General features: G+C 63.1%; 2 protein-coding genes across 5 annotated transcripts; one reads left to right on the top strand and one right to left on the bottom strand.

Annotated features, from left to right (window-relative positions):
- Positions 1 to 259: 259 nt before the first annotated feature.
- On the bottom strand, positions 260 to 5,804 carry LOC106966522 (cytochrome c oxidase assembly protein COX19). Its single transcript, XM_053213169.1, has 3 exons — positions 5,647 to 5,804; positions 4,976 to 5,091; positions 260 to 862 (listed from the first exon to the last, which is right to left on the bottom strand). Exons 1-3 carry the CDS (start codon positions 5,726 to 5,728, stop codon positions 782 to 784), a joined length of 279 nt encoding a protein of 92 aa, XP_053069144.1. The 5' UTR covers positions 5,729 to 5,804; the 3' UTR covers positions 260 to 781.
- Positions 5,805 to 13,447: 7,643 nt separating this feature from the next.
- On the top strand, positions 13,448 to 19,126 carry LOC106966521 (cytochrome P450 2W1). 4 transcript variants are annotated; one of them, XM_027042434.2, is made up of 9 exons: positions 13,448 to 13,646; positions 14,976 to 15,138; positions 15,437 to 15,586; positions 15,657 to 15,814; positions 16,884 to 17,057; positions 17,393 to 17,531; positions 17,645 to 17,829; positions 17,979 to 18,120; positions 18,369 to 18,726. In XM_027042434.2, the coding sequence occupies exons 1-9, from the start codon at positions 13,473 to 13,475 to the stop codon at positions 18,587 to 18,589; spliced, it is 1,506 nt and encodes a 501-aa protein (XP_026898235.2). In that variant the 5' UTR covers positions 13,448 to 13,472; the 3' UTR covers positions 18,590 to 18,726. The 4 variants fall into 4 exon arrangements, with proteins under 4 accessions (XP_026898235.2, XP_053069121.1, XP_053069122.1 ...); XM_053213146.1 differs by adding an exon at positions 19,018 to 19,126 and having other exon boundaries at positions 17,393 to 18,120; positions 18,369 to 18,974; XM_053213147.1 differs by having other exon boundaries at positions 17,979 to 18,769.
- Positions 19,127 to 24,787: the final 5,661 nt, after the last annotated feature.

The raw sequence follows: 24,787 nt of genomic DNA, 5'->3' as shown, positions 1-24,787 counted from the left end.
GCCTGGGGGGCTCAGTTGGTCAGGCGTCCGACTTCAGCTCAGGTCATGATCTCACGGGTTGTGAGTTCGAGCCCTGCGTCGGGCTCTGTGCTGATGGCTTGGAGCCTGGAGTCTGCTTCAGATTCCGTGTCTGCTCCTCTCTCTGCCCCTCCCATGCTCATGCTCTGTCTCTCAATAATAAATAAAACGTTAAAAAAATTAAAAAAAAAAGATACTGGTGTTTCAGGCACTACCAGAAAAAAAACGAGTAAGTCAAATATGTCAAAAGTTAACAATCTTATTTCCAAGTTTATATTTCATATTTTGCTTAAAAAAAAAAAAAAAACACGGGAAATAAATGGGCACAGAAGGAAACCATTTTGCCAGGAAATGGTTTTCAGACAGCGTCTATGCGATGGGCTGAAACCACTAGCATTCAGCATGTCAGTACTGAGAAGCTACGGACGGTATCACAGAGGGACTCACCGCGTTGCGGATGCCTGCGTGTCCCCTCGCGCAGCGGGCATGACTCTGCTCTCCTTCCTCCCACCTGCCACAGGCCTCCCTAGGAACTCTCGATGTAAAGATAAAATCTAAGGCTCCTGGGAAAATGAGACCTAAAGGGGACAATCGCTTCTCAAAATAACCTGGGAGACATCAAGAGGAGAGGTTTCCGCCAAGGAGGGCGTTCCAGAAACTTCTTCTGAAGTCACAGCGCCTAACCATAAACCGTCAGTTGACAAGGTCACCCAACACGCTCCACCCTGGACAAGCCAGCAGCCGGTGGATGGACTTCTTCCCATCAGGAGGTAGTTTCTGCCCCTGGTTTTCCATCCATCAAATCTCCAAATCCCAGTTTTTCCAGGGGCTCCTGTGCCATCAGCTGCCTGCAACAAAAACGAACAGCAATGTCTGTGCGAGGCCTGCGCATTCGCTCCCATCCCAACTGCCTGCGGCCGGTGGCACCGCTGGACCCAGGCCCCCGGGACCCCGAGGGCCTCTCTGCGCCCTCCTCCTCCCAGCTGACACCCGCGCCTCTGGACTCCGGACGGACGGCCGCTGGCGGACAGTGTGCGAAGCCCCTGGGGTGCCGGGTGGAGCCGGGACCCCGAAGGAAGCGGGCAGACCGCCGCGAGCCCCCCGCCGGGTGCCAGTCTGGGACAGACGTGTGTCCCGTTCGAGGGCTCCAACCTCAAACCGGCCTCCAGGTCACTGGGAAGATGCACCGGACAGGGCGGGTGGGGACAGGACAGACTTCACTTGGTAAAGTGACCCCTGAACAAGCCACAGGTTAGGGGCACCATTCCCCTGCACAGTCGAAAATCCGTTCCTAACTCCTGACTCCCCAGAATTTAAGGACTACAGCCCCCGCCGACCAGAAGCCTCAGCGACAACGTGCATTTTGCGTGTCGTGTGTCTTCCGGCCGTATTCTTACCAACAGGTCAGCCGGACAAAAAAAGCTCGTTAAGATAATGGTCAGGAAGCAATACACTTACAACACTGTCCTACACGGATCAAGAGATCTGGGTGGTAAGTGGACCTGCCCCGTTCACATCGTGTCGTCCAAGGGTCACTGCACTTGTGAGCTTCACCTGTGACTCAGAAACACTGGGACACGTGGCCCACCAGCTCTGTCTCCTCTCACTGCTGCCCCAGGCCCCGTGCCCCACACGGCCTGAGCCGTGGCCCCACAGCTGGCCGGCGGCCGTGTCCGCTGTGCTCCCGCTCCCTCTGTGCCCAGCCGTGTGCCAGCCCCTCACCATGTCTCTTTAAGTCAGGACCTCGAAGACCAAGATGTCCCGGAGCACCTGCTGGGCTGGAGCCGCCCCCGTCCAGCCTCTCACTGCCCACACTCCAGGGCGGGAGGGCCTGGCTTTCACTCTGCTTTGTTTTTGGGGGGAGGGGGGGCAGGGACAGGTCCAACTCTTGGGGGCCACCTGTCCATCCTGCTTGCTGGTGGAAGCTCAGTGTCCCTGCGGGAACCAACAGGCCCGGGCGGGAAAGGGGACGCCCGCCACGCCAAGCCACCATCACTTGGCACTGTGACCCCCCCACACACCGCTGAGCTCACGCACCCTCCGCAAGCCCGGCAGGCCAGCACAGGCAGCCAGGGTTCAGCCAGCACGCTGGGAACCGAGGGACACCGTGAGTCACCTGGTCACCGGTCAGACGACCCACTTTCTGCAGGTTCTGTGGGGCTCCAGGCGAGCCGGCTACCCTCCTGCAGAAATACAAAACCTGGCAGATGACCTCTACCCAAGCTTCACAAGGGCTGTCCAGGCCGTCCCCACTGAGAACGAAACTAAGTGTTTAGGGTACGTGCCCTCGAGGGCTCCAGCCGCGGGGACAGGGGACTGGGCAGGTGCCGCGGCGCTGCGTTCCCTCCACTGGTGCGCACAGCAATTTCTGTTACAAAAAGCTGGAATCCACTGAAAGGTACAAAGTCCACTTGCAGACCAGACTGACTGTGTTATCTGTGTCCTTACGCGGCAAAGGGGGATGGGCTGAGGCGGAACACAGGAAACGACCAGGTGCTGCTGAGGGGAGACCGCCTCGGACTCCCCAGGCGGACTCAGCTGCAACGCGGGAACCCTTAAAATCAGAGAGCCTGCGCTGGCTTTGGTCAGAAGGACGGAGGAGGAGGACGGGCCAGAGACACGGCATCGCCGGCTTCCAGAGGGAGCAGGGCCACGAGCCGAGGGGCGTGGGCGCCTCTAGAAGCTGGAAAGGCAGAAGCAGTTCTGCAGCGAAGCATCCACGAGGAGCGCGGCCCGCGGGACCTGCGTCAGACGTCTCGCTGCAGGGCGTGAGTGCGCGGGGGGCACCAGGAGCACGGGGAGCAGCACTGCTCCTCGAGACACGAAAGGAAGGACCTGTGTGTTCAGCAGCAAACAGGGAGCGAGGGGGAAAACAGTACAAGCTACACGAGACGCACTTCAAGAGGCCCTTTCTACAGACGTGGGAGTCTTCACAAAATCCAGCTCTGTGGCCAGGACACAACAACAACAATCCAACCATTACCGAGTTCTAAAGCCAAAAGGATGACGTGGACGCCTCCCCTTCAGCAGAAGGGGACAGTGCAGGGTTTTAGGACCTGAGGCTTTCCAAGGAGCGGGCGCCGGGCCTCCTCCAGCCCGGCCAGGAGGCCCGGATCGCACGCCAGGGTGTGTGGCACAGCCCCCGGATGCCCACCGCACGGGGCAGGAACTCAAAGTCAAAAGATCACAGAGGCTTGAGATCGCAGATCGCAGTGTACTTGCTGTTTTCTTGGCCAACAAAGTCCTCCCCGATTTAACAGCTCTTCCCACGAGAGTGTGATCCACACCCAAACCGCACACACGCTTCCACGTCGAGATGAGACGGCCCAAGTCCTCAAGAGGCAACTCTAAAATCTCACTGTGGTCCAGTTTTCTACAAAGATGCATATGGCGGGGGCGCCCGGTGGCTCAGCTGGTTGAGCGTCCGACTGTGGCTCAGGTCACGATCTCACGGTTCAGGAGTTCGAGGTCCGCATTGGGCTCTGAGCACAGTGCCCACTTCGGATCCTCTGTCCCCTCCCTCTCTGCCTCCCTCCCACCTAAAACTAAACAAACATTAAAAGAAAGATGCCTATGGACGTTCGTAGGGGTAAATAACGTCTGGGATTTCAGCATGAAAGGAACAAAAAGGTTTACAAAGAGTGGGAAGGGAAATAAATGTGCAGTCTCGATACTGAACCTGGATGGTCATGGCCTTGGAACTGAAAACCATCCAAAAGTCTACAGCCAAAATCACCGACCGAATCTGAACACACATGTACCCCGTATATTGGTCTTAACGTCACCGGACCAACCAGAGAAGCCATTTGAAATAACGGAACTCACGGAGAGGCGAGCTGCACCCCCGCCACCACCCCGTCCCCACTGACCTCAGCAGGCCTCAGGGCAGGCTGGTCTCCAGAGGCCGTGCTGAGCGACGCATGGCCACGTGGAGAGCAGACAGCCCAATTCCAGGGTCACATGGGGAGAAAAGTCAGAACCCTTCTGCTGTCCTTTGTCAGACGAGCCAGGAGCCTCTCTGGGGACCCAGACGGCCCAACTCTCTGGAGCAGCTCCCAGCAGGAGCGGCTGCCTGCGTGTGCTGGCCACTGTGGGCTCACCTGAGCTTCACGGGGGCAGGTGACCTGCTCACACCCTCACACGCGGTCAGAAACCAACTTCAAACTGTCTCCAGGGCGTGGCAGCACCAGAAAAAAACTCCATTCATTTCTGAAAGGTATATCGACTTAAAAGACAGTAATTTAGGGGTGCCCCTTCAGTTAAGCATCTGACTTGGGCTCAGGTCACAATTTCGCCATTAGGGAGCTCGAGCCCCGCGTCAAGCTCTGTGCTGACAGCTTGGAGCCTGGAGCCTGTTTCAGATTCTGTGTCTCCCTCTCTCTGACCCTCCCCCGTTCATGCTCTGTCTCTCTCTGTCTCAAAAAAAACAAATAAACGTTAAAAAAAAAAAAAAAAGCGAGCGCTGGTCAGTTCTGGTCAGGACAGAACAAACCTCCATGTTTCACCGTTTCTGAATGGCCCATTGTCTCCCCTGTCATATTTCAGGCACTGCTGAGCTACGTGGAACCAAACGGTATTTTTATGGTCTGAGAACGTGAGAGGAAGAAACCCTGTGCCCACGACCTGCACATCTTTTGACTCCGTCAGCATTTTTACGATGTACGATTCTGAAACCTTAATGACGGGTCAGCAGCTCCCAAATGTGCAAAGAAAACACTCAGGAACGCAACCCCGTAAGACGCGCTCCCTCTCCGCAGGGTCCCCATGACTGTGAAACCTTCAGTGCCACTGAATCTGGCAGGCCTCCGTTCCAGGGGCGAGCCACTCTATGTTCTCAAAGACAAAGGCTTGGAACCTGGGGGATGAATGAGGCCCGCTGCAATGACCTCTTGGGGAAAAAAAAAGTTTCCATGGGAGTGCTGGGAGGTTCCAGAAGTCGTTCATTGCCAGCAGGTACTTGCCTCTCCATTCTGCATTCTAAGTAGTCTTTCGACTCACTTCTGCACAAAGCATTTTCGAATCTATTGTCGCGGAGACACTTCATGAACTTCTCCTTAAAGCTTTTGCATTCGCCTAGAACGACAAGGAAAAGAGCACCCAGTTTTCAAGTGAAAACGCGACGCGGTGGGACAGCACGCGCACCCGCAGCCGTCCTTCCAGAACGAGTCTCCTTCACACTCACGCTGGAAAGGACGAGCCTACCGCGTGCCCCATGGTGCGGCGACCGCCCCTCCGCTGCGTGTTTGGGACACTGCAGGGGAAGGCGTCGGTTACGAGAAAAATCTGCGGACCCACTTCCGGAGCCTTGGCTCGCACAGAGGCTCACCCCAAACGCGGACTTTCCAGGTCCGCGCGAGGCCCAGGTTGACAGCCTGCGGGCTTTGTGCGAGGCTGGGCGCGGGTCCCCCGGACGCCGGCAACGCTCTCCCTCGGGACGTCCTCCGCAACCTGTCGCCCCTCTTCCCGCAGGCCCGCCTCCGGGGTGGTGGAGGTGGGCCGCGGCGGGCCTCAGTTTCCCCACCTGCAACCGCGTGCGGACGCCAGCGCCCACGGGGCCGCACGGCGCCACCGGAGGAGACCCACGACCCGAGACTCGGCGCAGGAGCCCGGCGGCCGCCCGCCGCTCACCGAAGTGATCCAGCGGGAAGCTGCCCTTGTCCGGGGGCCGCGGCTGGAAGCTCTTGGACCCAAAATTCATGGCCGTCGACATGGTGGCGGCGCCGGAGCCCCGGAGTAGGACGCGCGCCGTACGCAGGGCGGCGGGTCGAGCGCCGAGCGCGCCCCGCGAGAGCGCCGAGCACGTCGAGCGGCGAACGGCCGCGGGCGGCAAGCCCCGCCCCCGCCGCCCAGGCCCCGCCCCCACGCTGCAGGGCCCCGTCTTCGCCTCGAAGGCCACGCCCGTTATTGACCGGGCTCCTCTCCACCGACGGGACCGGTCCCCCTCGCCACACAGGCCCCGCCCGGGCATGCCCTCCCCCCATCCGGCCCCGCCCCCGCCCCAGGGGGCTCCGAAAGGCCCTGATCCAGGCTGCTCTGCCGGGTCCTTGCCAGGCTGACCCTCACAGCGACCGAGGGGCAGAGTCCGGCGTCATGTCCTTATGAGGAAACGGAAGTCCAGAGAGGCTGGACTTTACCCAGACGCACAGCTTGAGACGACAAGAAGCCCAAGGGCGAGTGCACTCGGCAGGCTGTGCGGGTGGCTGTGCATCCCCAGGTGTCTGGGGGGGGGGACTCAGCTGGTGACAAGGAAGGAGTGAGGGCCACCACAACAAAGTCCCACACCCTGGGCCGCTTCAGCTACAGAAAGGTGGTCGCTCCGGGTTCTGGAGGCCGGATGTCCCACACGGAGGAGGTGCGGCGGCGGGGCTGGCTCCTCCTGGAGGTTCTGGGAGAGCCGGCTCCAGGCTGCCCTCCCCCGCCCCCGAAGCTGCAGGTGGCTGGCAGGCAGTCTTGGGGGCTGCTGGGCCGCTGGGCCTTGTTTCTGCCTTCACCCTCCCACGGCATCCCCCTGTGTGTCTGTGTCCAGAGGTCCTCCTCTTGTGAGGACGCCGGTCAGACTAGGCTAGGGCCCACCCTAATGACTTCATCATAACTAATTACATCTGCGATGACAGTGTTTACCAAAGAGGTCACCTCCTAAGGTACTGGGGGCTAGGACCCCAACATATGAAGTGGTGGGGGAGGGGTGGTGCAGTGCAACCTGTAACAGAATAAAAGTCAGCTCTGGCAACCGCTTGTTATTGTCGTTATGGCAACAATAACAACGGTGAAAGGGCTCAGTGGAGACCCCAGCTCTCCCAGGCTGAGCCTCCTCCCAGCGCTGTACCCTGCACAGTCACCCCTCTTCCCCAACTGGGCATCCCGATTTCATCTGAACGGAGGAAGTGGGTCACTGCCCCACCCCCAACCAGCGCCCCTGTGCTCTAGGACTCTGTCATGAGCTCCAAACTTCATCCATGCCCCCCGAGGGCCAACCACATACCAGGCCTTGGAGATAAGCAAATTGGGTCCTCAGTCACACAGCTCACCAGCTGCACCGCCCCCCGCGCCCCCCTCCCCCACCGGTTCCGGACACGATCCTGCACCACACCTCCTCCTAATGTCAGGAGAAGGAGCCGGTTCCAGCAACTGAGGGGCCTTGCCGAGAAGGAGAAGTGCCCGGCCAACAAGCCCTCACAGCCCCCACCTCAGGGCCTGCCCCCTCCTCGAGTCCTGCCCTGAGGCATCCAGCTCCCCACTGGCTCCTGCCTCTCTGCAGGGCACCGCAGTGGATCTCCGTGCCTCACGTGACATTGGGCTGTGTGTCGTGCGGCGCGTGGAGCTGGGCCCTAGTGTTTGTAGGGTCCGGTGGGGCCGCAGGGAAAGCTCATTCCGGTTGCTGGGGCCTTGATCAGCCTGGTGTTCTGTACCCACTAAAAACTACAAAAGGAAATTGCACCTTGATCTTGTCACATAAAAGACTGTTGTACGTGGCTAGCACCAGGGGCCACGCACTGGGTTATTCATTAATATGTTTCCAGGGCCGTGAACAAAAGACGCTTTTATTACCCAGCAGATAGTACTTTTCCACTTGACTAGATCACACTACTCAGCAGGAAAAAGGATAGCCCAGCCCCCCAATGTTTCCTTGCAGCCTCTCTGTCCGACGGCCCTGAGGGACCAATGAAGCATTGCAGGCCCCTAGAGGTGACAGCCAGCTTTTAATTGACATGTCCGTACCTGGCAAATGATTATTGCTCTATATGACATCTCTGGTGCACAGATACAAAAAATGGGGGAGGGCCTTCTGTGCCAGGCTGCTTCACATGGGATTGTCACAACAGCGTCTGGTGCGCAGGGGACGTCCCGTTACTAGTCTTTAAAGGACGAGCCCAGCTAGGCAGTATTCTTACCCTCGTCTCACACATAGAGACTCCCAGAGACGTTAAATTCCTCGTCCAAGGTCACGTAGCCTGCACACGAGCTATCTAGCTCCGTGTAACGAACGGCCCGAACTCAGAGGTGTAAGACGGCAATCTGCTTTGCACGAGAACTTGGAGTGTGGGCTGGCCTTGGAGAAGGCCCACGTGGCATCGGCTGGGGTTGCTCAACCTCAGGCTGGGACCCACTTCAAGACGGTGCGCTCCTGGGGCTGGGAGCACTGCCTCTATCAGGGCCAAACGCCCCCAGCCAGATGCCAGGGCCGGGAGCCCGCTCCCGACGGGGAGTAGGGCAGAGTCACATTGTACGAACAGCCCCTGGATGGAACCTTGCCTGAAACTTTCTCTGGTCTTTCCACTTTAATAAATTCTGCTGCCAAAGCGTTCTTTTCTAAAGGCTGAAACCGTAGTTCCAGTAGAAACATAAACGGCCCCTGTGTCGGAGTCTCATTTAACGCATGGGTGCAGGAGTGTGGCCCGATGGCAAACCTGGTTCCCAGAAGGGCGCCCCGGCCCCGATATAGCCGCGTGCGGTCAGAGAAAGAAAAAAAGATGCCAGAGTCAGATTGCTAAGCTGGGCCTAGAACAGGTTAATCCCTCACAGGGCAATAAACCATAACCTTCGGGATGATCTTTTCTGCCAGACAGGAACGATTTGCATTTTTACAGGAACGCCAATCACTTGCAGCTTTTCTGTTTGCTCCATATGAACGTCTAGCTTGAGGGCACCTGGGCTGGGTCAGTAATAAATGGTAAGTCACATGTAGTTGAATGATGCTCAGGCAGACTGGCTAGACGGCGACTTCGAGAACACAGTGCAAGGACCCAGTGTCACCCACTTGCCTGACTCCTGCCTATTGGGAATTGTTCTGAACATTCCTTATAGGAGTCTCAGGGCCACTGTAACAAAGCACCAAACACTGGGGGCTTAACCACCAGAAAATGGTTCTCTCCCACTTCTAGAGGCTGAACTTGAGGTGGGCATTCCCCGCGAGGGCCGGCGGCGGGGGTGGGGGTCCTCCCGCCTCTTCCAGCTCCCGGTGGCCCTGGTTCCCGGCCTGTGGCCACACGCTCCATGGTGTCCCCAGGGTCACCTGGCCTTCTTCCCTCTGTGTCTGTCTTCTACTTTTCTGTTATGAGGACACCCCCACCCTAATCCAGGATGACCTCATCTAAACTTGATCTGCAAAGACCCTATTTATAGATAAGGTCCCATTCTGACATTCGAGGGAGACATGAGTTCCGGGGGGGCCATTCTGCCCAGGACACTGCTCCGGATAGTTTGCAGTGGTTTTCCCAACTGGCACAGAACAGTGAGGTCCAGATGCCATGAGACATGGAGGAAGGTCCCTGTAGGTGGTTGGAGGGTCCTTTCTGGAGCCCAGGAGGTGTGGGCAGGGCCCTGAAGCTCAGGAATCTCGAGCTTGAAAGTTGTTCTTCGTGCAGAGAAAATCAGTGTTCCCAAGGTAGGAACAGCCACACCCGCGGGCGCCCCACCTGAGGGCACACTCGTGCGCTAGTCCAGGTCCCTCTGTCACCAGACCTCTGCTTCCTGGTGCTGCTCCCAGGGGCACCTGCCTCCTCCCCACCCCCACTCTGGCTGCCCCCAAACCTGGCTCTCCTGTAGGCACTCATCAAATGCTGCCTCCTCCAAGGAGCCCTCCTGGCCTGACACTCCTGGCCCCCTGCTCCTTGCATGGCCCATCTGCTTCCCCGCCGGCGGGGGGGGGGGGGGGGGGTTGTCCTTCTCTCTTCCCCAAGGCGGGGTGGGCACTTGGGCCTACCCAGGCTGGGACACGCACCTCCTACCCCACCGGGGGCCTGGAAAACGGGCTCAGCTTCCCCTGAGGTGGGGCTGGGCTGCCCAGGCGGCCGGAGCCCTGACCTACCTCCATCAGTGACCGGTCCTGCTGTGACACGCGCAGCAAGTGCAGGTTTCCGATGAGCGGCAGTGGGCGTGGCCCAGGGGGCCAGCGAGGGGCTGGGGAGGGGGTGCGGGTGTGGGCTCGGAGCAGCCCCGCGTGGAACCCAGAAGCCCCCACCCAGCCTGGGCATCGAGTGGGGGCAGTACAAGGAGCAGCCGCGGAGGAGGCAGAGGAGATGGGAACGCAGGCCGGGAGGTGAGGGTCCCTCCCGACGCCACCCACACGGGTGTGGGTCAGCGGGAGGGACAGTGGGAGCATCTGCCAGAATCAGCAGCCCCTTGGCTCAGGGATTCTGGTTCTAGGAACTGATTTTACAGCACAAAGAAACGCGCACCCAGGATGTTTTTGACCCAGAGACAGTGCAACAGAGAGGAGACGAGGCAGCGGTCCCAGAGGAGGAGGCTGCTGTCTGATCCCGCCACGCTGTCACCTTACAAATAAAGAGCAACTGAACAGAGGGAGGGAGACAGGGCAGGAGGAGACAGGACGTCCGCCTTCTGGAAGTTGGCCAAGGCCAGGGCTTCCTGGCTGTCTACGGGTCTCAGCTCCGCACAGGAGCTGTTTGCTACATTAATAAATGAAAGCGTCAACGCAACCGAAAAAGGCACACGATGACGGTGCGTGCCGGAGTGTTTCTGGAAGGATGCATGAGAGAGGGGCTCTGTGGGCGCCCCGGCGGGTCCGACTCCCTGGCTGGGGCACGTGCATTGTCTGTTTCAATGGAAAAGTATCCAAAGAAACACCTTAGCAGAAAGCCTTCTGGAGCTGGGGTGCCTTGATGGGGGAGGGAAGGGCCCACGGACGTGCGACCTCCAGTCTCTGCAGGGGCGGGTCTCCAGGTGAGACCACCCTGGGCGGGGGCTGGTGACAAGGGACGGCCGCCCACACCACCGTGGGACTTCTGGGCCCGCCAGCCACAGCGTGTTTCTGGTGTTTTCAACACCCGGTTGTGGGTGGCTTTGTGCAGCCCCAGGACTCACATTGGTTTGAGCGTGGGGCCCCTGGGGACCTGAGCAGGACCCTTCCAGTGCTGGGGGGTAGGGAGTGGGCGGGGGAGCAGCCATGGGGTTGGGGGGCAGCCGCCGTCTCTAGAAGTTGCAGAGGAAGGGCCGTGGCGGGGTGGGAGGGGGGCGAGCAGAGACGCAGATATGCTGGGACATTCCGCCGGGCACCCCCAGCTTCCTCTTTCCGGGGTCTGGATGTAAGGGAGCCCTCGACACTCACGTTGCCTGGAAAAATTCAAGGCCAAGCACCCAGTTCCACCCTTGTGAACCGGATTTGACTCTGTCGACCAGGGGCTCCAGCCCCGCAGGCCGGGCTCTAAGAAGCTCCGGGTGCCCAGCTGGCCTCTCCTGGGCTCACCCCACGCACAGGGGCCTGCCTGCCACATCCCGTGGTCACATGCCTCTGGCTGGGTCCACGCTAAACCCCAGAAAACACCACGCGGTCAGGATGCCCACAGGGCTGGGTCTCATTCCCAAGTCTGAGCCCCTCACCACCACACCCCACCACCCCCCCAGGAGCCGGCCAATCAGAGTGGTGGATCCCAGCGGCCGGCCAATCAGAGTGGTGGATCCCCCCCAGCAGCCGGCCAATCAGAGTGGTGGATCCCTCCCCCCCCCCCCCAGGAGCCAGTCAATCAGATTGGTGGATTCCCCCCAGGAGCCGGCCAATCAGAGTGGTGGAGCTCCAGCCCCTCTTCCCCTTCTGAGAAGCGGGGGGTGACCTCCTTGCGGTCAGGAGGAGCTCAGAGGTCTTGCAGGTAAAACGCCAAAAACCGAGGGTGCGTGGGCGGCTCAGTCAGTTGGGCGACAGACTTCGGCTCAGGTCATGATCTCCCAGCTCATGAGTTCGAGCCCGGGGCTCTGTGCTGACAGCTCGGAGCCTGGAGCCTGCTTCGGATTCTGTGTTTCCCTCTCTCTCTGCCCCTCCCCTGCTCACGCTTTGTGTCTCTCTGTCTCAAAAGTAAACATTAAAACAAACAAACAAACAAAAAAACCCGCCAGAAACGGCCGAGTATAGACCCCCTGTAGACAGTGCCCCCAGCCTTCCCTGCAGGGGCCCGGCCTGCTCCACAGGGCCCCGGGCGGTGGCACCCAGGTGGCTCACAGGAGCCCAGGCCTCAGCAACCTGAAAGAGGAGGCCACGGAGGATGGAGCCCCCACCCCAGGGACCCCAAGTTCCCACCTCCTGCGTTTCCAGCCACGGATCTCCAGCCTCACGCCCCCACCCAGCTCCTTGCTGGCACGGGGCCTCTGGGCTTTGCACATGCTGTTCCCTCTGCTGGAGTGCCCCGCCGCTTGGCGACTTGACTCTGGTCCCAGTACCTCAGAAGTTTGCAGTGGCACGGCCACTGCCACGTGGGTCTCTTCCACTGGACTTGGGGGCCCTGTTTGGATCCCTGACCACCGATTTCTGCGGCCCCAGCTGCTGGCTGAGCCTGTAGCACACACACACACACACACACACACACTCCGGAAACGCTTGTGGAATTAATTCAGTGGACTGTCCCGGGCAGAGAGGAGCCCCAGCCGAAGCACCTAGCAGCGGCCTTGGTACCGGGCACTCAGCCCAGATGACCCAGAGACGCAGCCGCTAGAGAACCGTCCTCCCTCACAGAAGCCCCACAGCTGTGCGACAGGGCAGCCCGCCCGAAAGCCAGCGAGCACCCCGTCACGGGACGTGTGCAAATTGAGGCTGGAAGCAGGTACGGGCCTACGGGCTGCTGCGGCTCAGGGTGTGGGGAGGGGCGTGGACGGTACCCCGGGAGACAGGCCCCGCAGCGAGGGGCCCGGCGTGGGGCTGGGGTTCCAACTCCTCATGTTGGGGCAGGAGGTGTGGAGCAGGCCCAGCCACTTCTGATGCCAACGGCCCTCCCACCCCTCACGGCTCGTTCCACGGCGGGGCCTCCTTCCCTCCCAGCAGGGGCGCCGGGGTTAAGGAGCCCAGAGTTCATGCAGCACAGACACATGGGGGCTCCTAAGCCTGGCCGGCCGTCACCCACTCTGCCCCTGCCCTGTCCTGCATAGACCAGTGCCTCCTGCCCCAGGTGACAGGAGCAGGTTGTCACCCAGGGAAAGCTTGCCATCTGAGACGCGGCAGGGGGCCCTCTGGCAGCCTCTGAAGGCCCTGGGGTTTGAGGCGTTTGCTGTGCAGACCTTCGAGAGCCATCCGCGGGGTCTCCACAGACCTCCTACCCCATGGGCCCTGTCGAGGGAGGCTCAGAGCTCCCCTCAGAGCTCGGGCCCAGCTCCCAAAGCCCCACAAGCCCCAGTTCTGATGGGGAGACCGAGGCAGGAAGCAGAGGCCGGTGGGAGGGGCACAGTGGCCACCACGGCGTGTTCTCTCCAGCAGGCAAGGGACGGAGACGCCTTAAGTACAAGGTCTAGACGGCGGCCCCCCAGACGGCCCCTGGCGTCCTGGCTCCCTGCCGCAGACACGACCCCACATTCCACGCACGCCTGTCACTTTAAGCTGCCTGGCTGTCCCCTGTGAACCGCTCGGTCCACATTCTCTGGGTGGAGGGGCGAGGTCCTGGCACGCCCTCCCCCTGCCCGACAGCCTATAAGGCACAAGGTGGGGAGCTGGGGCCTCGCCACCCGCCGTCCTCATGGCCCTGCTGCTCGTGGGGCTCCTGCTGCTCCTAGGGCTCTGGGGGCTGCTCCGAGCCCACACCCGCACCCCCTCCCCAGCCCCTCGCTGGCCCCCTGGGCCACGCCCACTGCCGCTCATCGGAAACCTGCACTTGCTGTGCGTGTCACAGCAGGACCGGTCACTGATGGAGGTAGGTCAGGGCTCCGGCCGCCTGGGCAGCCCAGCCCCACCTCAGGGGAAGCTGAGCCCGTTTTCCAGGCCCCCGGTGGGGTAGGAGGTGCGTGTCCCAGCCTGGGTAGGCCCAAGTGCCCACCCCGCCTTGGGGAAGAGAGAAGGACAACCCCCCCCCCCCCCCCGCCGGCGGGGAAGCAGATGGGCCATGCAAGGAGCAGGGGGCCAGGAGTGTCAGGCCAGGAGGGCTCCTTGGAGGAGGCAGCATTTGATGAGTGCCTATAGGAGAGCCAGGTTTGGGGGCAGCCAGAGTGGGGGTGGGGAGGAGGCAGGTGCCCCTGGGAGCAGCACCAGGAAGCAGAGGTCTGGTGACAGAGGGACCTGGACTAGCGCACGAGTGTGCCCTCAGGTGGGGCGCCCGCGGGTGTGGCTGTTCCCACCCTGGGCTGGAGGCTGGACAGTCCTGGCCCCAGGTCGCCGGCCGGCTACCCTGCCCTGCAGCCAGGAGACGGATGGCCTGGCGCCTGCCCGACCAGGGCTATCCAGCTACTCCTGGGCCGCTTACGGCTCCCATGACCACCCTCCCTGCTTCCCCAGAAATGCAACTATTCCAGAAACCTCCTAGTGGCTGCCTGGCGGTCCCCCAGGTCCTGGATGTGGGAGGAGAAGAGGGGGCTGCGGGCCTGGCCCCTCAGGGGCAACTCTCCAGGAAGCACCCTGGGCCCCCGAGTCTCAGGCCGTGCCCAGCGCTGGGCCCGTAGGCCATACTCCGGCATGCGGGGAGCAGAGTGGGTGTGGACAGGAAGGGCGGGCCTCTCTGTCCCTCAGTGTGTGTGACTGGCCGCAACTCACTTGTTGCCTCTGGGCCTCAGTTTCCCCATCTGTAAAGGCACAGAAGGGCAATGGCCCCAGGCGGCAGCCTTGGAGGCCAGCCTTAGCCACATATTGTCGTTCTGTGCCCCGGGGGTCAGCGTGGGGGAAACTGAGCGGTCGAGGCCACCTGGGCACTGCACTGCTCCCATCCATCTGGGTTTCAGTGCTAGGGGTGCCTGAGCAGGGGCGGGGCCTCTGGGGGGGTCAAGCTCGGGAGGCGGCCCCGCAGACAGCCCCTCCTACCAATGGCAGCCCCCTCCCCTGCCTTCCCGGAATGGATGGGGAGGGGGCATGGGCCAGCACACCTCCTGCTTTTTGGCCCCTGGACCTTTATTCTGCCTGCTCTCCACCGGCCCAGTTCCCACAGACCCCGCCTAGGCCACCCCTGGCTCTGAGTCCCCCTGAGCCCGCCCCGCACAGGTGCAGCCTTGGGGTGGGGGTGGGGCGCTGGCTGATTCCTGCCCGTCCCCACCAGCTTTCGGAACGGTACGGGCCGGTGTTCACTGTGCACTTGGGGCTCCAGAAGACGGTGGTGCTGGCCGGCTACGAGGCCGTGAGGGAGGCCCTGGTGGGCACCGGGTCAAAGCTGGCCGACCGACCCCCCGTCGCCGTCTTCCAGCTCATCCAGGGCGGTGGGGGTAGGTGTGCCGTGTGGGGTGCGGAGGGGGCGGAGGACGGTGGAGCACGGGAGTCCCCGGACCCCGGGGCGGGGGTCTGCGTCTCCGAGCCGCGGGAGACAGTGTGCCCAGCGTGGCTCCCGGGGAGGGACACGGTGTCCACGGGGCAGGAGACCGGCATGCACCGAGAGGGGACGAGGCTCGCCAAGGCCAGCTCTTGGCAGACGGGGCTCGGGCATGGGGGCGAGGCCCCCGGCGTCGGGTCTGCCCCATCTGCTCCCTGCCTGCGTCACTCAGCGGCGACTTGCCCGGCCCACAGGAATCTTCTTCTCATCGGGGGCACGCTGGAGGGCCGCCCGCCAGTTCACTGTGCGCACCCTCCATGACCTGGGCGTGGGGAGGGGGCCCATGGTCGACAAGATCCTGCAGGAGCTGAGGTGCCTCATGGGGCAGCTGGACAGCTACGGAGGTGAGTGGGGGCCGGGCACCCCCCGGTGGGGGTCCCTCACCCCCTGAGGTCCCTGTCCCTCCCACTCCAGGCCGGCCCTTCCCCCTGGCCCTGCTCGGCTGGGCCCCCTCCAACATCACCTTCACACTCCTCTTCGGCCGGCGCTTCGACTACCAGGATCCCGTGTTCGTGTCCCTGCTGAGGCTTATCGATGACGTCATGGTCCTCTTGGGGACCCCCAGCCTGCAGGTGAGAGGCGGCTGCTCCCGGCCTCGGCTGGGGGTCAGGGAGCTGAGCATTTCTTCCCTGGATGTGGGGCTCGATGTCCCCCTGTCCCCCAGCCCTTCCGGCCAGGGACGATCCATCCGGTATTGGTCCTCCACAGCGCCACAGAGGTCACGCGAACTGGCCCTCTGGTTTTCCCGACTCCCAGGGGCGTGGGCATTGCACTCTTTTCCAGAATGTGAAACGTTCACCGTCGCGGCAATTTCAGCGCTAGGCGCTAAGCGCACGCATCTAGGTGTGGGGCACCGATTTAGAGGGATGCCACAGCGCCGGGTCTCTTCCTCCCAATCTCTCATGGACCCGCGGCCACGGGCGCGAGGCAGGGGCTGAGCACAGTCTCCAGTCCTCCCGCTTCCTTCCTAGGAGCCCCTGCCGTCCGCTGGATGGGAGGATCTGGCCTCCTCGCGGAAGCCCCAGGAGGACGGAGGCCAGGGGGGCGGGAGCGGAATGTTCCGGGCCTCCCCACCCCGTGTGCCGGCTCCTCACGGGGCAATTCGATCCAGGGATCGCTCACGTCCTGGGGGTGCACAGCGATGCGGGCGCAGCCAGGAGAGCCGTGGACAGCTGCCGAGGCCCCACCTGGTGCGGGACACGCGCTGGCTGGTCAGACACTCCGTGGCCTCCCTCCCACAGCGGCTCGGCTGGAGCTCTGAAGTTTGCAAATTCTCTGTCCCGATGACTGGCAGCACAGGCGACCCTCTCCCCCTTCTCTGTCCTACGGCTTTGGTGGCCGGAGGGCGGGGCGTGATTACAGCCGCCCCGCGTCGGGGAAGCCACCCGTCAAGGCGCGCCACCTGCCATCCGGTCCCGGGACAGAGGGTTTTGTGGGAGCCCAGGCTGCGGGCCCAGCAGCAGTGCGAGCCGGCGCCCTCTTGTGGCCACGGGCAGTCCCCCACCCCGCAGGTCCGCCTGGAGTCCCGGGGCAGCACCTGGGAACCCGCACAGGTGCACACACCTGCTGGGGGACGCGGGGCCCGCGGTGGGGACCGCACCCTGACCCCCCCTCCCCGGCTGTCTCGCTCTCTGCCTTCAGCTGTTCAACATCTACCCCTGGCTCGGGGCTCTCCTCCAGCTGCACCGGCCTGTCCTTCGGAAGATAGAGGAGGTGCGAGCCATCCTGAGGACCCTCCTGGAGACGCGGCGGCCCCCCGCGCCCGGGGCAGGCCCCGTGCAGAGCTACATGGACGCCCTGATCCAGCAGGGCCAGGTGTGGGCGGGACGCACCCTCCCGCCTCAGAGGCCTGCGGGCATTTGGGGGCCCCACCCCAGGAGGAGCGGGGCTGGCCCTGCACCACCTCCCCCTTCTCCTAGCTGGGGGCCGCTCTCAGGCTCGGTCTCCCCATCTGTGAAACGGGGCATTTGCAGTGCCTGCCTTAGGGGTGGCAGCAAAGATGTGCCGAGCCCAGAACGTAGCAGGTGCCCTGCTAACCTGGCTCCTTCCTTCCATCCCTTTCTTGAGCCCGGAGCTGGCGGGGGGCGGGAGGGGGGGGTGGGTCCGTGGTGCCCAGCCGCCGGCCGAGTCCTCTCCAACCCACTCTGCAGGGGAAAGACCCCCACGGCCTGTTTGCCGAGGCCGACATGGTGGCCTGCGTTCTCGACATGGTCATGGCCGGCACAGAGACCACCTCCGCCACGCTGCAGTGGGCCGCCCTCCTGATGAGCAGGCACCCGAGTGTGCAAGGTGAGCCCCCAGCCTCCCTTTCCAGCACGCGTCGGTGGGCGGGGTCCCCCAGGGCCCGGGGGGGGGGGGGCCGGGGCTCGCGGGGACGCGGGCGCCCACCGTCTCGCCCGCAGGCCGGGTGCAGGAGGAGTTGGACCGGGTGCTGGGGCCCGGGCGCCCTCCCCGGCTGGAGGACCAGCGGTCACTGCCCTACACCAGCGCCGTGCTGCACGAGGTCCAGCGCTCCATTACTCTCCTGCCCCACGCGCCGCGGTGCGTGGCGGCTGACACCCAGCTGGGCGGCTACCTGCTCCCCAAGGTGGGCCCCGCTCCTGGCCCCCGACAGGATGGGCAGGGCTCCCCTCCCCCTTTCTGCTCTCCGTCAGGCTGGGCCCAGCTGGGTCTCGCGGGGCACGCCCCCGGGGGGAGGGGGCGCCGGGCCCAGCCCACCTGCCGCCCCACCCACAGGGCACACCCGTGATCCCTCTGCTGAGCTCGGTGCTCCTGGACAAGACGCAGTGGGAGACCCCTCGCCAGTTCAACCCGGGTCACTTCCTGGACGCCGACGGGCGCTTTGTGAAGCGGGCAGCCTTCCTGCCTTTCTCTGCAGGTACCCCCAGCTCGCGGGCAGGGGCGGCACGGGGTCCCTCACCCCCAAGGAGCCTGCTCACCAGGAACCTCGGAAGCTCAGGCCCCCAGGCCTCCCACTGCCCACAGCCTCCAGCACCCCATCCCTTCCCCTCGGAGCTGGCCCGCACCTTGCTCTCGGGTCCCCACCTCTCCAGGGGACCGGCCAGCCCCCCGGCACATTCCCGCAAAGGGCAGGCTGGTAGCCCTGTGCCTCGGTTTCCCTCACAGGCCGCCGCGTCTGCGTGGGGGAGAGCCTGGCCAGGTCGGAGCTGTTTCTGCTGTTCGCCGGCCTCCTCCACAGGTACCGCCTGCTGCCCCCACCGGGCCTCAGCCCTGGCGCCCTGGACACCACGCCCGCCCCGGCCTTCACCATGCGGCCGCCAGCACAGGCCCTCTGCGTGGTGCCCAGACACGGGGGCTCTGCCCAAGCAGACCCGGGGAGGGTCTGAGTCACTCTCCCAGTCCCAGCTCGGGGTGCGTTGTGGATGATGGAGGCCGGACAAACGGGTGGACAGCCCTCACTGTGCCCCTTGCCGGGATCTTTGCCGTGGCCCCCGGAACCCCACCTGGGCCCGATCGTGCTCTTTCGGGGGCCCAGCCCCCTGCCAAGCTCCCTTGCCCCGAGCCATCCCTACCCCTCCTCCTCCCGTCTCCCCGGGGCAGCCGGGCCCCCTCCCCACCCTCCGCCCCCAGACCCCTTGGGCGGCGGCGCTGCCTCGGTCTGCACTCAGGTCCCCCCCAAACCTCAGGGTGCCTCCCGTTCCCCAGTGGAGAAGTGCCCCCTTCCCGCACCCCACGTCTCCCGGGCTCCCGATGCCTCCTCTCCCCACCCACCTACCCTGCACCCGGGCTCCCGATGCCTCCTCTCCCCACCCACCTACCCTGCACGCTGCCCCCATCAGGTTCCCCTCGGGGCCACTTGCTCTTGGGGTGCGGGGAGGCGGCAGGTGGCAGGGTGACACCCACCTAGAGGCCGGCCTCAGACCCGTGTTCCCAGCTTGCTCTGTGCTGTGCGGGGCCCCGCTGGGTCTCCTGCAGACCCCACCCTGTTCTTGGGGTTCCTGGGGGGCCGTATCCAGGAGGCGCTCTGCTCTTGGAGCCAGGACCCTGAGCCCTGGGACATGGGCCAGTCGAGGGTCAGCTGCTACCAGAGGCTTGGGTGGGAAGGGGAGCAGGGAGGACGCGGGGGCCCCCCCGAGCCAGTCAGCCTCATACCTGAAGCCCAGCTCCCCGCCTAAGATGTATGGTAGCTCCTAGGGCAAGGATCTGTTGCTGACCGGGGACACCAGGTCAGGGGGGCCGAGTGGGGGGGCTCTCCAGCCTGCGTCCATGGGACACACTTCCCACGCACCCGAAATTCAGTGATCTGCGGTCGCGTACGTATCTGGCAACCCACCGGTGGCCCGGGAGCCTGGCGGGATGGGGTTTGGACTCCAGCCACCCTGGCCGCCCTCCCCCGTCCCAAGCCCTGGGTGGGGGGTGCAGGGGGCTGGCAGAGGTCAGGCAGCCTCTCCCTCAGGGAGAGGGGGCAGGGCCGTGGCCGTGGCCGTGTGTGCTTCCGGATGCGCCGTTCACATGGTGGGCCCCTGCGGGGGAAGGGGTATGGACTGGGTATCTTTTATTTCTGGAAAGACCTGGGTGCTGGGGGGGTGGGGGGTGAGGATTTTCTCTGTCGCCGGACTGCTTCTGTCTCAAACGTCTGACACCTGGGTGGAGGGGTCGGGGCCGCTTGAGTCTAGCGGGGTCACGCGCGACAAGGAGCGTGGATGTCATCCGAGTTCATCCCGGCCAATCAACTGACAGCATCCTTCAGAGCGAGGCAGAACATTCCGGAATGGCTGTGGAAACCCTTCCAAGAAGCTCTTGGCTGAAGGGACTGTGCTGCTTGGGGCGGGCGTGGTGGGAGGGGTTGGGCAGCCCAAAAAGGGAAAAGGTGAGCATTAGAAGCGAAGGCAGCGGTTACGGGGGTCTCCTTTCTTTGTGGTGAACGTACGGCTGCCTGGACCCCGTTTCCAGGAGCCACGCCCCCCGTAGGAGCTGGGCCCACGGCACCTGCCGGGGCGGTCCCGCGTCAGCCGCGCGGCTGGACGCACACACTGAACCGCTATTTCCCAACTCCCAGGAACGGGCGTCAAAACGAACCACTCTCCAAGGTGACTTAACTTTTCTCCCCAGAATCCAATCGGGTCGTTGCTGCTTTGGGGTAATTGCTTTGATCTGCCAAGAATAAATGCGAGAAGCCTTTGCGCTGGGCTTGGAAGGTGTAGATCCCGGAGGAAAACGCTTCACAAACACGATGCTCGCCCCGTGGCTGCATCAGGGCTGGCGGCTCTGGTGGGAACGGGTCCTGTGGGGGACCCCGGGAGCTCTGGCGGGACGTTAGGCAGGAGATCCCCACGGCGACCCCAGGCGCCCGCGGCCCGGCTCCTCAGGCCTGTGGGCTGGTGCAGATCTGAGGTGGGCCGGGCGGGGGGCTGGCGTGAGAGGGATCCTCGGCCACCCCGGTCCAGGGCGCGGAAGGCTCTGGCACCCCCCTCACCCCTGCAGGGGACCTCCGGGCCCCCTATTCTCAGGCTCCCCTCACCCCTGCGGAGAACTGGCTGGGGCCCAGGAGAGCCGGGGCCGTCTGGGGAATATCTGTCCCCCCCGCCCCCCCGCTTTATGGGGTGGACACAGAATAAACGTATTATACACCGAAGGTGCACAACATGACAACTGTGACGTCTGGCCCACGAGGAAAGCACGTCACCGCTGCCCCCGAGCCCCCCCACCGGGCCCAGCCCCTGCATGAGTGATCTGGAGACCCAGGTGTGCCGCTGCCTTCCCCTCTGCAAACAAGGGGGACTCACCGCCCACCCGCTCCAGAGAGCTGCTCAGTCTGGCCCTGACCCGGTGTAGACACTCGCCCCGTGGTGGGGGCTCCACCGAGGTGTTGATGGGACGCCCCCTCCCCCCACCTCTGCCCCATCATCTGCTGGTTGCTCTCGTTTGCTTTGTATTTTTCTTGTGGTAAAACACACAGAACAGAAATTACCATTTCAACCACTTCTAAGTGAGCAGCTCAGGGGCACCGAGCACATTCACGCTGCTGTGCAGCCGCCCCACCGTCTGGCTCCAGAACGTTCCATCTCCCCACACTGAGACTCTGTCCCCGTTACACACAGAACCCTACCCGCTCCACCAGCCCCGGCCCCACCGTCTCCTCCGTGTTCCTGAGTCTGACGACCTGGGGCCTCGTGGGAGTGGGTCCCAGTGCGTGTCCTCCCATGTCTGGCTTGTGTCACTCACCGTAGTGTCTGCAGGGTCCGCCCATGTTGGAGCAGGTGCCAGAACTTCCTTCCCTTTTAAGGCCGAATAGTGTTTCGTGGGTGGATGGCGCGTGTTGTGTTGTCCATTCATCCATGGTGGACACTTCCAAGTTTGGGGTCTCATTTCTTGCTCGCTGCATCTCCAATGAGCTCAGCCTCCAGCCTGCATGGGCTTTGGGAGGAGCCTCTGCAGACGTCCATCAAGGGTCCCAGACGTTGAGGGTGAGGAGGGGGCAGCTGGGCCGCTGAACGTGGGTTCCCATGGCCACAGCGCGCCTCCTCTTGGTTGTCAGGGAAGGAGCCCCTGGGGGCCGGCGGGTGGCTCTTGGTCCCGTCACACCACTGGCCCCCAAACCAGAAGCAAGCTCCCAGGGCCGCTGGGACACCCACCCTCAGGGCAGACACACGAGAGGCTGAAGGTCCGTTCTCAGGGCAGGGGTCCTGGCTCACGGCCACCTAATGTCCTGAAGCACCTCAGGGACATTCCTACTGGATAAGCACTGATTTCACTAAACAAGGACGCTCTCCGGGGGGCACCGGAAGGGGAAGCTTGGCGGGGGGGCCATTGGTCACTGCAGGAGGTCAACAGAAACACCTGCCTGAACGTTTCTCGGACACGAGTCCCAGGAAGGGCGCTTCCTTGGAGGGTGGGGCAGGGTGATGGCGTCGGCAGTGACGGCCGGGACGTCTGGTCGCTCCCTCACCCATTCTCGGTGGAGCGCTCGAGACGGTCTCCAGGAGGGACGCGGGGAACTTTGGTGAGAATAGACATTAAGGTGACAATGAACTTCTTTACCATTTTTCTTCCAAAGTGCTTTGCCGTGAGCTCTGCCCCACGAGGCTCTGTCTCTGCTCCCCGGAACGGGTCTGACACCTGCACACGCTGTGTGGCCGCAGTCCCCGAAGGTGCCCCTGCCCCTGGGCGCTCCGTCACCGCAGGTGAGCAAGCTCACTGTTCCCAGAATCTCTTGTCAGTGGAACAGCGGTCTGAGGTCCCCCTTGTGGTCCAAGGTCCCCTGCCCAGTGCAACGCTGTGGCCTGTGTCAGCGTTTCTGTCCTTGTACTGCTGAGTGCTGTTTGCCTTGGTGTCCCGGTCACCTGCTGCTGGACGTCTGGGTTGTTTTCGGCTCGGGGGTGCCGACAGGCAAACAGCGGCCACGGTCAAGCTTCCTGGCCCAGTGGCCCCACACAGACCTTGGTGAGTCAGGGACTCACAGACCGTCCTTCAGCACACACGGCCCCCACCCCATGCCGTGGCCTGGCCCCGGGGCTCAGACTCTCCCACGTCACTGCCCCGGGGGCCTCATCCATGCCGTCTCTGACAGACACCCCCGGCAAGTGACGTTGGTCCCGGTGCGCCCAGGTGACATGTCTGTGTCTCCTCGCTCTGCCAGGGGGAACCTTGCAGTAGACAGCACTTTATGCCCTGGAAGGAACCCTTAGGGAGGAAAGAGCCCTCTCCCATCTGGTATCGGGGAGCGTTTGTGCTCAAGTGAAGGGAGTGCCCTGGTCTCCCGACCGTTTCCATTAACAGATGATGAGGACTTGGGACCCATCACATTCCCCTTTTCAACTTGGCTACCAGGAAACCCAGAGCTATGGTTCTTGATCAATCAACCCTGATTCCTTAAAAAAAAAAAATGCCTTTTCTAGCTTATGGATCTTCCTTTGTGTGTCTACTTTTCAACGTATTTTTTAATGTTTACTTTTGAGAGACAGAGACAGGGCACAAGCAGGGGAGGGGGAGAGAGGGGGAGACACAGAATCCCAAGCAGGCTCCAGGCTCTGAGCTGTCAGCACAGAGCCTGACATGGGGCTCGAACCCACAAACTGCAAGCTCATGACCTGAGCCGAAGTCGGATGCTCAACGGACTGAGCCCCCCAGGCGCCCCTCAATGTGTTTTTTGGGTGCCTCCTCAAAGCTTAGGCACTGTGAGGCTGGCACCCCGATTGCTTGACGTCCCCAGATTATCTGTGGAGCCGTGATGCCAACACATCGGATTGGTGATGCACTCACAGGCCTGCGCCAACTCGGGATTCCAAAGTGCCTCCTGTTCGGGATGTCACTGATGCCTGGAGGGTCGGGACCTCCCCTCTGTCTCTAAAAGCCAAAGAGGGGGCCGCCAGGTGCTCTGGCCCGGAAGTGGGTGTGTGTGTGCACGTGGCGGGGTTTCAGCTGCACCAGTGGGAGGGGCGGAGCCAGATGCCCCCGGGGAGTGGCGGAGTATCACCCCTGCCCCCAGGGGGGGCGCGGGGGAGGCGTGGGTGTTGGGTGGGAGGTGGGGCCGCGTGACCCTCAGAACCCAGGGGTGTGGGTTGCAGGTGAGAGAGGGGAGGTCCCAAGGACCAGCCCAGGGCCCTCTGGACGCCTGGGCCCCTCCTGGCCTGGGGAACCCTCACCTTGAGGCCTGACCCCATCAAGGAGAAGCGTCCCTCGGCACGGGTGGTTCACGGTACCCGAAGCTCAAGTGAAAGCAGAAACCGAGGCTTGGGGACACTGCTGGGAGGGGACGCCTCGGGGGAACGTGGCTGGAAAGGCCTGGCCAGGTGCGGCCACAGCGAGGCCCCAGGCCTTCTTCTGGAATAAGGGGTCTACGCACAGGCCAGGAGCCCGTGACTCACTGTCGGCACCGTGACAGGACACAACCAGTTCACCTTACACACCTTCGTGCTGTCCTGGTTGTCTACTGCACGCGCCCCAGCAACAGGGTTTACAAACCCGCAAGGTGAGGACTCGGTGGTGACAGCTCACCTCTGCTTCGCACGGTGTCACCTGGGGTGGAAGCTGCTGGAGGGCCTGCCATCACCCTGGTGGATCCCCACGCAGCCTCCCCATCCGGCAGGGGCTTCCCACGTGAAGGCCGCCAAGTCCCAAGGGCACACGTCCAGAGGGCGCCGCCTGCCTCCGCCTCCTGTCCTGGCCTCAGAGGTGCACGGCTCCACCCATGCCTCATCCCATGCTGGAGGCTGACGCGCGTCCCCGCGGGCAGAGCGCCAAAGCCTGGGTGGATGAGTTTTAAAACCACCACATCTCCACCACCGTGATTCTCCACGTACAGGTGCCGGGAAGTGCAGGCCTCCTGAAGGTGGTCCCAGCACCGGCCGCCCACCGACCTCCCCCACTCGCTGAGGAGGTGTGGGCCGCAGTGCCCTGAGCGCAGCCTCCGGGGCACTGGGAGCCCCGTGACTTCTGGGGAGTTCAACGCACCCAGAGCTCCTCTCGGCATAGAACGAGCCTGTCCCGGGTCCGTGCAGACAGCGGCCTGCAGAGCAAGCGCTGGGCGCCCGCAGGCAGAAGCGCCACACAGGGAGTCTCACCAGGACGCCGTCCTGGGGGGG

The sequence above is a fragment of the Acinonyx jubatus genome, chromosome E3 (genome assembly GCF_027475565.1).
Source record: "Acinonyx jubatus isolate Ajub_Pintada_27869175 chromosome E3, VMU_Ajub_asm_v1.0, whole genome shotgun sequence".
NCBI lineage: Eukaryota > Metazoa > Chordata > Mammalia > Carnivora > Felidae > Acinonyx > Acinonyx jubatus.
The sequence above is the reverse complement of the archived record's forward strand: the minus strand, read 5'-3'. Positions and strand labels throughout refer to the sequence as shown.

Coding starts and splice junctions, on each gene's coding strand:
- LOC106966522 (XM_053213169.1), bottom strand. CDS start 5,728: ATGTCGACGGCCATGAATTTTGGGTCCAAGAGCTTCCAGCCGCGGCCC. Junction 5,092..5,646: donor CTTCCCGCTGGATCACTTCG/GTGAGCGGCGGG, acceptor TTGTCGTTCTAG/GCGAATGCAAAAGCTTTAAG. Junction 863..4,975: donor AATGCAGAATGGAGAGGCAA/GTACCTGCTGGC, acceptor TGTTGCAGGCAG/CTGATGGCACAGGAGCCCCT.
- LOC106966521 (XM_053213146.1), top strand. CDS start 13,473: ATGGCCCTGCTGCTCGTGGGGCTCCTGCTGCTCCTAGGGCTCTGGGGG. Junction 17,058..17,392: donor CCCTGATCCAGCAGGGCCAG/GTGTGGGCGGGA, acceptor CCCACTCTGCAG/GGGAAAGACCCCCACGGCCT. Junction 18,121..18,368: donor CTTCCTGCCTTTCTCTGCAG/GTACCCCCAGCT, acceptor TTTCCCTCACAG/GCCGCCGCGTCTGCGTGGGG.